Source organism: Magnolia sinica, chromosome 2 (genome assembly GCF_029962835.1).
Source record: "Magnolia sinica isolate HGM2019 chromosome 2, MsV1, whole genome shotgun sequence".
Lineage (NCBI taxonomy): Eukaryota > Viridiplantae > Streptophyta > Magnoliopsida > Magnoliales > Magnoliaceae > Magnolia > Magnolia sinica.
Genome location: NC_080574.1, coordinates 37,632,464 through 37,647,174, shown reverse-complemented (window position 1 = coordinate 37,647,174; position 14,711 = coordinate 37,632,464). Strand labels below are relative to the sequence as shown.

The 14,711-nt window shown below is 38.2% G+C and overlaps 1 protein-coding gene across 4 annotated transcripts in view; it reads right to left on the bottom strand.

Moving 5' to 3' along the window:
* LOC131236972 (callose synthase 9) overlaps positions 1-14,711 on the bottom strand; it is a 181,408-nt gene that overhangs the window by 136,181 nt on the left and 30,516 nt on the right. For all 4 annotated transcript variants that reach the window (XM_058234558.1, XM_058234560.1, XM_058234561.1 and 1 more), the window contains 5 exons: positions 13,994-14,091; positions 13,750-13,867; positions 11,832-11,957; positions 5,855-5,931; positions 5,701-5,779 (listed from right to left, as the gene is read on the bottom strand). In XM_058234558.1, coding sequence (XP_058090541.1) covers positions 5,701-5,779; positions 5,855-5,931; positions 11,832-11,957; positions 13,750-13,867; positions 13,994-14,091 — 498 coding nt within the window. The remainder of the gene's footprint in view (positions 1-5,700; positions 5,780-5,854; positions 5,932-11,831; positions 11,958-13,749; positions 13,868-13,993; positions 14,092-14,711) is intronic.

The following is a 14,711-nucleotide window of genomic DNA, read 5'->3' as shown; positions in this document are numbered from 1 at the left end:
AAATAAATGGACGGTTTGGATATAACACATACCCCATAATCAGACCCACATATCTTACTAACGTCGTTACAGCAGGTGCTTGCGTGAAAAGCACTCACTGCCCCTTCCGTGCAGTGAACGTCATTCATACATTTACGGTAAAAGCATATGGTTGGGAGAGTTCTTTCATAGCCATGTGGGGTCCACCTTGATGTATCAATTTTATCTAAGCCGTTCATACATTTTAAAATATCATTTTAGGTCTTAAACACAAATACAGTATATTAAAGATTGAAGTAGACCACACTACATGAAACATTTAGATTAAATTTATACGATCCAAATCTTACTGAACCCGATCCGACTCGGTTTCCTTGACCGAGTCAGACTCAGTTCAGGTCAGGTTAACTATGCATCGGATCTGTCCGAGTCAGGTGACCCAGACTCGGTCCCGGATCTATCCGAGTTCGGATAAGGCTACTGACACTTCGGATCGGAACGAGTTGGATACAATCCGATCCGACCAGGACCAATGCCCAGCTCTAATAGTGTGTGAGTTATGTGGGTTCTGGTGGCATTGCGCAGCACAAGCAACACCTTGCACATTTACCGAGATCAAATGCAAAAGCATGCAACAAAAATACTACAGAAATCCGAAGTGAGATCATTGAGTATATGGATAAACAATCAAGAAAGAGATGTGATAGTACCCTACGTCACGAGGAATATATGGAACAAGACACATATGAAGATATAAACACAGTTTAAGTACATGAAGCTGCTACTACTCCTTCGACAAGACCTAAACCACCACCAACGGCCTCGAAAAGAGCCCGACGGCATGGGCCCATGGATTAATGGTGTAGACTACATCCCAAGGATGTGGTCGACTAACGGGGTTGGGACAAAGGGCCGGCTCAAACAACCTTAGAAAACCAGTATAAATAAAAAGATAAAAAAACCACTATTCAATATATTACTAAGTGGTTTTACCAAACCGACATTGCTTTCAACGCAGTTAAATCGAGAAGCTTCAAAGTTATGGTTGAGGCTATAGGTCAATTAGGACCTCGGCGTAAACCTCCTTCATATCATGAAATGAGGGAGACGTACCTCAAAGCTGAAGTTGATTATACACGATCCTTTATAGCTGAATATAAGAAATCGTGGAAAAATATGGGTGTTCACTCATTGTCAATGGATGGACCGATTGATCCGGTCGGTCTCTTATAAACTTTCTGGTAAATTGTCCAGCTTGGACCATGTTCTTGAAGTTCGTGGATGCATCAGGTCATTCGCATACTGAAAGATAATTATTTAGCTTACTAGATGATGTATTTGATGAAATAGGTGAGGAATACGTTATACAGGTAATTACAGACAACGCGGCCTCATATGTAACCGTCGGTCGTCTTCTTATAGAGAAGAGACATCTTTTACTTTGGACCCCCTGTGCGGCCCATTGTGTTGATCTGACGTTAGAAGATATATGTAGGTTATTTTTAAATGTAATTGCAAGGGCTAGAAGATTTATAGTCTTTATGTACAAACACGCCATTTTTCTCAATCGAATGAGAAAACACATTAAGGTTAACTTGCAACGTCCGGCAGTCACCCGTTTCACTATAGCCTTCTTAACACTCAAAGATTACACGCAAAAAAATCAAAACTTAGAAGTGTCGGCCGATTTGACAAGTGGGCTTTCGTCAAAGAAGACTGAAAGGAAACAGGTTCAATAAACAATCCTTTCGAAAAGTTTTTGGACTCAAGTGGTAAAAGCGCTAAAAGCATCCAAGCCCTTAGTCATTGTGTTGTGATTAGTGGACAGGGATGAGAAGCCTCTAATGAGTTGCATATATAATGCGATGGAGAAGGCGAGAAATAAGATCATTGACCATTTTAACTATAGAGAGCGTGATTACAAGCCAATTATATATATTATAGATAGAAGATGGGAAAGCCAAATGTCATCTCCATTGTATTCGGCTGCTTACATCCTTAACTCAGCCTATTTATTCGCTTCTCCTAATCCAACAAAAACACTTACTATACATATGTTTGGATTTATTGACATGTTGGAAAGAGTGATTACAGATAAAGAAGAACAGGACGATCTCAACTCTACTGGAATTCTATATAAAGAGTGAGGGCATATTCTCAAGGGATATCATCATAAGACATCGAACAATGAAATTGCCCATTAACTAGTATGAATATCTCAGCTCTCTTACAAATAGCTTTTTTACAATGTAATCTACAAAGTCCGACCTACTTAAAACTGTTTTTCTTAGCTAACCGGTGGGTTGCCTATGGAGTGGACCCAAACAAGAAGGATCCAGCTCTAAATAAGCAGGCTATAAGGATTCTTGGACTCACGTGTTCTGTCAGCGGTTGCGAGCGCAACTAGAACATGTTCAAGGCGGTAAGTTTAAAATGAAAATGTTAATATGTTAGTATGTTACAGACTTACAGTTCAGTAATTGTAACTTCAATTTATATGTTATAAATAAGTGTAAGCTAATTAACTCAATAGTTAATATCAAATGCACTTTCTTTCATGCAGATTCACACCAATAAAAGGAATCGCCTTGAGCAAAAGAAGTTCAAAGACTTGTCTTCATCCAATACAATCAGAAATTGCGAGAACGATTCCAGACTAGGAAAGAAAAGTCTGGTTATATCTGCTTAGATGAGCTGGATGCATATAACAAGTGGCTCGTAGAGACGGAGGACCCGCCCAATATTTGCCGGTATTTGCTAGGGACGACCTAACATGGGTGCAGGTTGAAGATGTTGTATACGGATCAACACCTGGAGAAGGTACTTCTACTTCCACTCTAAGGCGAAGGATAGGGAGAGCCGGGAGGTGAGTAGTAGCAGTCAACCCGTGGAAGAGATTGAGGAGATAGAAGGAGGAGATGATCATGATCAAGCTGAATATCCACCGTTGGATGTTGAGGAAGTAATACTACATACAGATAATGAAGAAACGGAAGAAGGAGATGACTCGGATGATGATGATGGTGGTGGTGATCAAATGCCACAATGGCAAATAGATCAATGTATAAAGTAGCATTTACCATTTAGTATTATTTTGCTATAAACTTATAATAGATTAATAATAAATAAACAGCTTCTTCATTTTGTTTACTTACTAAGTGTGTTACTGTTGACTATTGATTGATATTTGTTAACTATATTGTCAAATGTTGATGACTTAATGTTTAATTTATTGTTTAATTGGTTTTATTTTACCCAAATGTATTACAAGGGAAAATAAAATTATTTATCTATTAACTTCAGAAAGTTTCCCCTACTTTCTTATATTTTTTTCATTTTTTCCTTATTTTCCCCCTTTTTTTTTATTTTTTTAAATTTTTCGAAAAAAAAATTTAATATATGTGTGTGTGTGTGCAACCACATATGCAATTGTGCAATGGCATAAGCGCACAGCCATATGCGATCGCACACAATCACATATACAATATGACAACATTGCCGGTGATATTGGTCGGCATAAACAACACCTTGCGCACACACCGAGATCAAATGCAAGAGCATGTCCCCATGTTACTTTCGAGATCCATAAAGAAATTATGGAGTACATAGACAAGCATGCTCAAACAAGACATGACACGGAGGTTATATTCAAGAAGAATTTATGGAGAGAAGCTTACGAGGACATTAATGTTGTAGATTCGGATGCTTCTAAATCACCTACATCCACGGGGCGATCTAGACCGACACCCAAAAGAGCCCGTGGGTATGGGCCTATGGATAGGTGGTGTAAACCACATCCCGAATACGTAGTTGACCAAAGGGCTAAGGACAACGGACCCGCCCAAACCACTTTGGAAAACCATTATAAGCATAAGCATAGAAAAACCACAATAAAGTATATTGCAACATGGTTGTATCAAGCTGGTGTAGTTTTCAACACAGTAAAGTTGAAAAGCCTCAACGTAATGATTAAAGCTATATGTTAATTTGGACGTCACTCGAAACCCCCTTCTTATCATGAAGTGAGGGAGAGTTGCCTAAAATAGAAAGTTAAGTTTACTAAAAACTTTATCTCCAAATACAAAGAGAGTTGGAAAATCTACAGTCATACGCTAATGGCCAATGGATGGATCGATAGATCCGATCGGACATTAATAAACATTCTTGTTAATTGTCTAACTAGGATAATGTTTTTAAAGTCTGTGAAAGCATCGGGCCATTCCCACACGGCCGATTATTTATTCAAATTATTAGATAGTGTAGTTCAAGAGGTAAGAGAAGGATATGTTGTCCAAGTTATCACGGACAAAAAAATCAGTTATGTAGCCACAAGTCGCCTTCTTATGCAGGAGAGGCAACGTTTATTTTGGATCCCATGCGTGGCACATTGTATTGATCTAATGTTAGAAGATGTAAGTAGGTTGTAAACGGGCAAGTAAAATAAAATAACATCACATTTCTATGGAAACCACATTTCCACAATGAAAACACATTTCTGTTGTTTGGTCAGAAGTCGTATTTCGATGAAATGTGATTTTCTTTTCCATTTCTAATGTTTGGTGTAGAATGTTGTCAAATGCAATCGCATATTCACATATTAAGGATGGCAAGTATGACATGGCATACTTTTATATGCAACTAAGATGTGATTGCATATGCGAGTATGCGATCACATACTACATGTCATCGCATAATGGCCCAATGGTCAGAAATATGACTATTGAGACTTTTATTTTTTTTATTTTTGCAATTTCAGCCACTTTTGCCTATAAATAAGCACTCAAATCACCCTCATTTTCACTATTCTCCACTCTAAAGCTTACAATCTCTCACTCTCTCTTTTACTCCTATTTCTATCTTACTCAATCTCTCTACAAGATTACATCAAGTTGTAAGTTGTAACTTGTAAGTTGTAAGTTGTTTCAAGTTATCAAGTTCATAGCTTTTAATTTGTTTCTATGTTCGTGGTTTTTAATAATTAATTCTCTCTTAATGTAGTTTATTGATTGTTTTGTTAAAATTTATGTAAATATAATATGAATAATTAAATATATAACTTAATGAAACACTCAAACTACAATGAAATAAGTAAAATAAGTTATCCAATCACTTGAGTTTTTCCAATTTTTTAGAATTTGTTTCAATTATTTTCCTTATTTTCTTTTATTTATTTATATATATATGATGTTAATCGCATGCAATTTGATAACATTGGTCTGATGCTTGTGGTCGATAGCCTGATGAATGTCTCAAAAGAAGAAGCATTCTCTTGGATGCCAGGATATTCAATTGTATAATTCTTAATGGGTTCCACAATCCAGCATGGAGCCTGTCAAACTAAAAATTTGGATCCGATAACCAAGGGCCCCACTGGCAAAGACAAACAGGTTGATAATATAAACCAAACTAAAAATTTGGATCCGATAACCAAGGGCCCCACTTATATGAACACTCAATTATGATTGATGATAAAAGCCATGTATTGGACAAGACAACCTTCAATAATATACAGCATTCACCAGTGATAGACAAGACAACCATGACAACACCTGCTCTCTTTCTAACAATTCATATCATGAGTCATGAAGATACAAAAGGACAAGCAAGATTCATTTAACAAAACAGTAGCATATGAACTAAATTTCGCAGGTGAGGTAAATAAGACCCTTGCCATAGATAAACACCGGCATGCAAGACAAAGAACGAAGCAAAACCACTAACCTTGGTCCTCTTCTTGGGCTTAATAAAAAATGATGAATTCGTGCGCCATGGCCAGCTAAGTTCAAAGCAATGGATTGACCTACATATAAATAAATTAGTAATTACAACAAGTGATGGTCATCAACAAGATTAAACATTTGGCAAAAGACCTCACCAAAAATACTCATTGAAATCGTCATAATTTCTCCAGGCAGAATGAGGTGCCCTTCCATTGTCATTGTTCCCAGCTTCCTGCAAGCTCCTCGGGTGTAAGTCTACAGGTCTTGCAAACTATGCCACACTATAAGGCATAAATATCTGCTAGACTACTACTACTACATTGCAAGACAACCACACCATCATAAATTTCTGTGCAAACCATGTCCAGTATTTGCAGTGAAAAGTACTAATAACCAATGTTTTAAATATGGATGATATCGGCTGATATATCCCACGATATATCTTGTATCCCACCTATGTGATACAAAACACATAGGTAGTGCTGATATATACCACATGTTCGATCCGGTGAGCATTTTCAATTTTCAATCCCCTTTCTTTGTAGAAATTATGTTAAATCGGTGTCAAATGGTTACAAATCTATTAGTTCTTCATGTTTTGATCATGGAGTTGGAGCTTTTATTTCAATAACCATTGGTTTTTCATGTTCTCCATGTTTTTTTTTCAAAATTTTCCTTCAACCAGCTATCAATTAAGACTAATTTTGAAGTATTCAGGAGTACTTGATGAAATGATCATCACATAAACTCTAATTTCGAAATTGAGTGTAGGTGGTCTGATATGGGGAAAATTGGGGAAAATTAATAAATTTCCCAATTTCTCTCAAATTGCTTGCAATGTTGCACTCTAAACATGAAATCAAGCATGTATGAGGGCTGATCTACTGATTTGTCAAGTCCTTGTCAATTTTCGGAAAATAAAAATATATTTTAATTAAAAATTATTAAAATATTAATTTTTTTTCAAATTTTCCCTTCAACCAGCTGTCAATTGAGGCTAATTTCAAAGTATTTATGAGTGTTTGATTAAATGATCATCACATAACTCAAAATGTTATGCATTCAATTTGAATATAGTTGCATTAGTTCAATCAGACAACGCATAGCTTAGGACCCTATACAAAGGAAACCTATTGTGTGCACTTCTTTTTTTAGATGTTATGATTTAAAAGTGTGTATTAAGGTCTTTTTTAACAATCCCTGAAGTTTCATTGAAAAATTCAACCATTTTCCTAATGTTTCCCTATGTTTTCCAAAAAGGGTGGGCCCTACCGTAAGGTTAACACCCACTAAGCTATTACCCAGGTAACGTGTAATCCACGCCTCTTAAGTTAAGGGAGAGTGGATTCGGTGCAACCCGATTGCACATAAGACGGTGCGGTCCTTTCGATGGGGCCCACATTGATGTATGTGTTGTATATCCATGTCGTCCATCCATTTGGAGAGATCATTTTAGGTCACGAGACAAAGGATGAGGCAAATCCAAAGCTCAAGTGGATCCCACCATAGAAAACATGGGGATTGAATACTTACCATTAAAAACTTCTTTGGGGCCACAGAAGTTTTCTATCAAGCTGACATTTGTACTTTCTGTTTGTCCATATTTGTGTAAACTCATGAATAGGTTCAATCTCAAATAAATATCATGGTGGGCCCCCTAGAAATTGTTTCAAGTTTCAACGGTGGGCATCATTATCTCCACTGTTTTTTTTGGTGGGGTCCAATTGAGCTTTGGATCGGCATCATTCTTTGGTTGGTGCCCTAAAAGGATCTCTCCAAATAGATGGACACTGTGGATACAACACATACATCATGGTGGGGCCCACGGTCAGGGTCCCACCCACATTGTTGCTCCATCTGCGCGATTTGGGTGGTTGCCCAGCTCACTAGTTCCTCAGACGGATTGGGTGAATCCTTGGTGGTTTTGTGTGGCTTACTGTAATGTATGTGCCTTACATCCACACTGTCCATCCAATTTTAAATATCATTTTAGGGTATGTTCCTCAAAAAGAAGCAGATCCAAATCTTATGTGGACCATAACACAGGAAACAGTGGTGATTGAATCCTCGCAATTAAAATTTCATGGGGTCTACCAGAATGTTTATTTGCCATCCAACCTGCTGGTAAGGTCACAAAGTCCTGAATGAACAATGTAGATACAACACATACATCATGGTGAGGCCCACATTCCCACCCACACTGCTATTCCGTAGCGCGCGGATTGGGCAGTACCTCCACCAGGGTGTACGTGGATTGAGACAAGGATTTCTTGCAAAACCTTTTGGTAGGAAGTCCTTGCACTGGGATGCCAAGTGGGGCCCACCATGATGTTTGTGAGAAATCCATCTCGTTCATCCATTTTGAGAGCTCAATTTAGGACATGCGACCAATATTGAGGCGAATCCAAAACACAAGTGGCCGCACGAGAGGGAAAATTGGGAAAAGGGTTTCTTACCATTGAAACCTTCCTGGACTCCACCTTGATGTTAATATGGCATCCAAACTGTTTATAAGGTCATTCCCATTGGGATGAAGTGAAAGCACAAAAAAATTAGCCCAATAAGAAAATTTAGTGGCCATACGAATGTTTGTGATGGGGACATCAGAGACCTACTCGGGTGTACCGGAGATGGATACGACCACCCACATCAGCGCAACTTTCCTTGTGGACAGGAGACGAGTTCCAAATGGGGCCCGCCAGGCCATTTTGAAGACCCCACATGCATTGGATGTGCATCAAGAAGACCCCACCTTGGGATGATGCATGTGGGCTGCTTAGGAAACTATTTTAGTCATAGGATTTCTATTTCGTGTCGATCCAACCGTTGGATCTTATTAATCAGGCCATCGGGCCACCAGATCTTTTACATCTGGGCCCTTGAACTCTGATCTTGCTTTCTTTATGGTTTTCGTTATTTTTTGGAGTTATTTAATGGTTGAGATTGATAATATATATTTTAGTTTTCTTATTTTGGACGATGGGCCACTTTACTTAAGTGAGTGGCATAGTTGTAATTATACTGGATTTTAATTCCGAATTTTTAATTATAAAAGCATAGGGTGGGTGGAGTTCCAACCCTAATGGTGTTATTGAGAAGAAAAAAAAAAAAAAAAAGTGGAAGGGTAGAATCTTGTTTGGTGGTGGATTCCAAGATACATCCTTCTTCTTCCTCTTCTTCAAAAGGTATTCTTCGTCTTACATCCTCTCTCCTCTTCGAAAGGTATTCCCTTCTTCTCTTGTCTTCCTCTTTTCCCTTCCATTATAACTTTCTAAACCCTAGATCTTTAATTTCCTATTTTCCTCGATTTCTAAAAACCCTAATTCCAAAATCCCAAATTCCAATGAACCCTAATTTTCAAATTTTCAGATTTTCCCCTTCCTAACCCTAATCATAAAACCTATAAATATGTCCCTTGAGCATGGAATGTGCCTATGCTAAATTAGAAGTTTTATCCTTCCATCAGTCCTAGTTTTAATTAATTTATATGATTTCTTAAAATGCGAGCATGTGATTTAGGTTAAATTAGAATTTATTTTCTATTATTTACTCTTAATTACTTGGTAGGTTAGCATCTTTTGTTAATTGAATTACTTTATGGACTCTTTCATAATCTCAACATTGCATGTTGGCATTAAATCATGTGTCCTGCATCAGTTTCAATGGTGGTTACTGAATCCCCACTGTTTCCTCCGATGCAGCCCACTTGAGTTTTAGATCTGCTTCATTTTTTATCGCATGTCCTAAAATGAGCTCTCAAAAAGGATGAACGGGGTGGATTTCTCACAAACATCACAGTGGGCCCCACCCATCATCCAAGCGCAACAACTTCCTAAATCCACGGGACCCTATTGACGCTACCAATAGCAAGGTTGTTGGATGGTGCTTTGCAAGCTCCACCATGATGTATGTGTTATATCCATGCCGTTAATTTATTATTTTCAAATTATTTTAGGGCATGATCCCGAAAATGAGGCAAATCCAAATCTCAAGTGGACCACACAAGAATAACCGTTGTGATTGAACGCCCACCATTAAAAACTTCTTAGGGCCCACTATAATGTGTATTGTCCATTCAACTTGTTGGTTAGGTCACAAAGACCTGGATGAAGTGAAAACACAAATATCAGCTTCATCCAAAAGTTTTCTGGCCCCTAAAAAATTTTTAATGGTGGTCGTTCAATCATCACCTTTTCCTGTGGTGTGGTCCACCTGAAATTTAGATCTACCTCGTTTTTGGGCTCGTTCCCTAAAATGAGCTGGCAAAATGGATGGATGGTGTGGATAAAACACATTCATCATGGCAGAGCCCACAAAGCATCGTTCAGTAGCGAGTCGCTACTCACGTCCACATTTTGTTGCACGAGGAGATGTGGGAAGTTTATCAATTTGGTCACATTATTGATGGGAATGTATTATAAATTCTACTACTTTTTTTGCTTTTGAGTGAATCAATTGTGTTTTCATACATGTCTTTTGATACATTTATAAATCTTATGCATTCAATTTGAATATAATTGCATTAATTCAGTCAGCCAGCACATAGCTTAGGACCATTTATAAAGGAAACGTATTATGTGCACTTTTTTGAGATGTTATGATTTAAAAGTGTGTATTAAGTTCTTTTTTAACAATCCCTTAAGCTTCATTGAAAATTTCAATCATTTTCCCAATGTTTCACAAAAAGTGCAATAAATTACCTGACACAAACGATATATCCCGTGCGATAACCGATCGTGACCGATATTTCGAACATTGATCACAACTAACCCTCAACAACCCGAAACTGACTCCAACAACCTTTACTACTCTCTAGCTAGCAACTAACAACTTTTGCAACCCCCTAACTAGCAACTAACAACTTTTGCAACCCCCTAACTAGCAACTAATAACTAATCAACAATAAAAGGGGATTACAAAAATACACCTAGAAATCAACCTCCAAAAAAATTACCAAAACTACCCTTGGTTGACTTACATCACCAAGGCATCTCAACGAAAGAGATCATGCACATCACCCCATAAGTGACTCTAAGACTTCCACCTTTGATGTCTCCACAACCACATCATCCATCGCACTTTCCTGGAACTAATCTAAGAAGCAGAGAAATTTGCCAAGAAACTATGGTGAATACATTTTATGACATGTAATTGAGACCTTGAGGCCTTCCAAGAAAGAATGGTGCCAGTGGCAAATTGTACACGAGAGACACCAAGGAAAGAAATCCCAACATGAAGCTACACAAGATTCCCATCTCAGAAGTTTTTTGTATAGGTTGTTGAAACCTTCAACAGTGTTATGATGTCTAATCTAGATCTTGAGGCCTTATTAGCAAGGTATTCAAAATCGGTTACGTAACAGTAATGGTCATAACCGTTACGCGTTACGGGGTCGAAATGGTCGTAACAGTCGTTACAGAAAAAAGGGGCCGTAACAGTCCATAACGGTCCGTAACAGCCCCGTAACAGTTTTTGGAAAAAACAAAAAAGGGTCGTAACGGCCGATACGGGGGCTGTAACGGCCGGTATCATAATAGTAATGGTGGTGGCCGTTACGGCCGCCTTTACCGTTTTGGAACACCTTGCTTATTAGAAAGGATAGCATCATTGGCAAACAGGAAATGGGAGATATCAATGGACCTTCTCTGCTTCATTGGATAATGCGGACTGCCTTCCAAAGCTTTTAGGTAAACCTTCCAACAATGAAAAGAATAAGTTCCGCTCCTTCCCAACCATCTAGAGCTTCTTAAAAACCTACCCTCAAGATGAAAAGAAGAAGTTTCCCTCTGCTTCATTTCATGACATAGAATGCCTTCTAAAGCTTCTAGATAAGCCTACCCAAAACATGAAATGGACTAGCTTGCCCCCATCCCTCTCTACTTTCTTTGATAATATAGACCACCTTGTAAAGCTTCTAAAATAAACCTACCAAAAAGATGACAAGAAGTTGCCTTCTTTTTTGTCTTCCAAGATGCTAGTCATCAGATACAAAAACTAAAAGATAGAGAAGGAGTGAGCAGTAAGAAGCTTGCATCTACCTAATAACTCCCCCGAGATAAGATAAAAGCACTCTAAACAATAAGCCAGATAACCGAGTAAAAAAATAAGGCATGGAAAGGATACCGAACTTACTGCTGCAACAATGTCATATAGAGGATAGATAACTTTATCAAGGAATGACATTCCATTCTGAGAATTATAGCTATTGTCAAGCTGTGCAATCTGCTGCCGTAAAATCTCCTCCAGTTCCCTCGCCATCTGTAGAAACTCAAATGATTCCTTGAATCTGAGATGACAAAGATCTTAAAAGAAACACAGAAATAATGAAAAGCATATCACATCTATGTAACAAAAAATGGGTGTTTAGTGAACAGGGACTAAATGGGTAAAGTAGGTATTTGATCTGATAGCTACCACCTCTTGCCATTTACAAAAGGAAAAGAAACAAGATTAGCAAAATAGTACCCATGATAGCAGAAACCCAAAGACCAAAGTATTCCTCACCAAAACCAAATCATAAGCAATGATATATAACTAAAGAGGATCTTCAACATGTGTCATAACAGTAGTATGTAACTTCCCAACAGCATAAGTAATTTTCAATTTCTGAGAACTAGAACCTTAGATGACGTTGCAGATACAACACAGGTTGAGCTTCTAAAATTATTAGTTAAGCTTCAATAATAGTAGCAGTAGACCTCCTCATTGTTCCCCAATGCTAACATTAAAGTTGTGGAAGAACACAATACACACACACACACACACACACACACGGAAACGCTCACCTGCGAACCAGTTCGTACATTCCACATACGATCTTTTTTGAGAACCCATCATACGTGATGTGGATCCAAAATCTGAACCGTTAATGTGAAGCAGCACCTCGTGAAACCCCCCGGGACCAAGTTTTGGGTTGATCTAAAACTTTGATGGGCCATGAAAAATGAAAACAGTTTCCTCCCTTGATTTGCATTTCTCTTTGCTATGGCCCACCAGAATTTTAGATCAGGGTGAAAATTTGTCACAGGGGTTTTCATGGGATTCCGCATCACATGGACCATTCAGATTAGACACCCATGACACGTGTGCAAAGGTGCGCACGTGCGTAGGTGCGCAGAGGAGCATGACTCTATATATATATATATATATATATAGAGAGAGAGAGAGAGAGAGAGAGAGAAATGACAGATAAACTATGTGAAGTCCCACCTTCATGGGGATGGAAGCAATATCCCCTAAGTTTTTAAATGGCACTTGGGACAGCAATCATCGATCCTTGACTGGTGCATTCTTTACATACCATGATACAAAAAACAAACTAATCATGTTGGGCATTGGTTATACCCATCCATTTTCTACAAGCCATTGATCATATGGTTAACATCATCTAACCAAAGTGCTTTTTGGAGTTTGGATTAATAAGCACTCCATGGTGGTACCTATTGAATAAATGTTTCAAGATGATGATTGGACATTTCTTTCCTCCACTTGATCCTTACTGCCCAAGTTAGTGATTGGATGATTAGCATCATCCAGTCGGTTTCGTTAATGCATCATGGCAGTACATAACGAATAGAAAGTCCTTGACTATGATTGACTCTCCCATGGGTCAATAAAAGATTTGGGGAACCCGCCCGGGGTTTGGGCGAATGGCTAGCGTCATGTGTTTGCTCCCCACAGACGTGAGTTTGATTCCCCTCTCCGTGCTTTTCCCGATGCACGTGGTTTGCGGGTGATTGCATGCATCCGCAGGGATTAGTCTCGCCTTAAAAGGGGGCGGGGACACCCTATCGTCACCAAAATAAATAAATAAATAAAAGCTTTGGGGACAGTACCAATGTCCCCATGAGAGTATACACATGCATGTACATAAATGGAGAGAGAAAGAAACGTGCGAGAAGATAGTGTCAATTAAGTAACATAGCACTTGCTCAAATAATCTAGTATTGAATTATATACACATACATGTGTATATACACTTATAGTGAGAGAGAGAAATAGAGAAGAAACATCAAAGAAAGAAAGTAAAATCATTTCTGATGCAACCTACATGATGAAATATGTAACATAAGCACTCAGGGAGAAATCGAATGTTGGCAGCTTCACCCCAGATAAGAAAGAACAAAGAAACAAACAATAACTTCTTTTCCTTGCTAACTGCCTCCAAACTGCACAGAAGATAAATAAAAGAATAGGTTAAAATCCTTTTTCTTCTCAATCCATAAGAAAATAGACCATCAACGCTCACAATACAGAAGAGCTGTAACAAGATCAATCTATGTATTTAAGCATACTTGCTCCAAACTGGCGGGATGCACAAGTAACTGCACCACCGAATGTAGTTCTCAAGGGACTTCAAAAATACCTTCTGCACAGCAGCCTCGTCCATTCTCTGCATCAGAAGACAGGATCAAGTCATGTCAGAAGTGTATACGAGGATTAAATCTATCATGGAGACGGAGTTCTACTGATTTGTATTACTGAAAAAGGAATGAATGGAATGAAGACAAACTGATATAAAAACTCCTCAATATTAGTGAATACTTCTATGGAAGCACATGATTTTTATTCCACCCAGACAATAATAAGTCTAATTCATATAGAAGTGTTGCCATAGTTCCTTTCCCTCCCGTGCAATGTTTTTCCTACTGAGATTTTCATTTGCATAGTTCAGTGACAAAGCACGTTCGTTCCCCAAGGTGGGTTATTGTTCTCAACAATGAAAATGAATACTTGAACTTGGATAGAATCGATGATGAATTGAAAATTTGACAAACAAGAACAAGAGTTAAGAACACAAATCAAAGAAAGAGCATGACAAATTATTCATTAAGGTATTTAGGACATAGTGGTGACCAAACTCCCAAAAGCAAAGCTACGGTTTCATTGGAAAACCCCTTCATTTAACCATGTTCCTCAAGTTGAGTAGGAAAATAGAGTTTGAAGCCCATTGAGAAGAGGAACAATGGTCATTGTTTTTCTCTACACCCATGGCACAAATGCCTATTGATA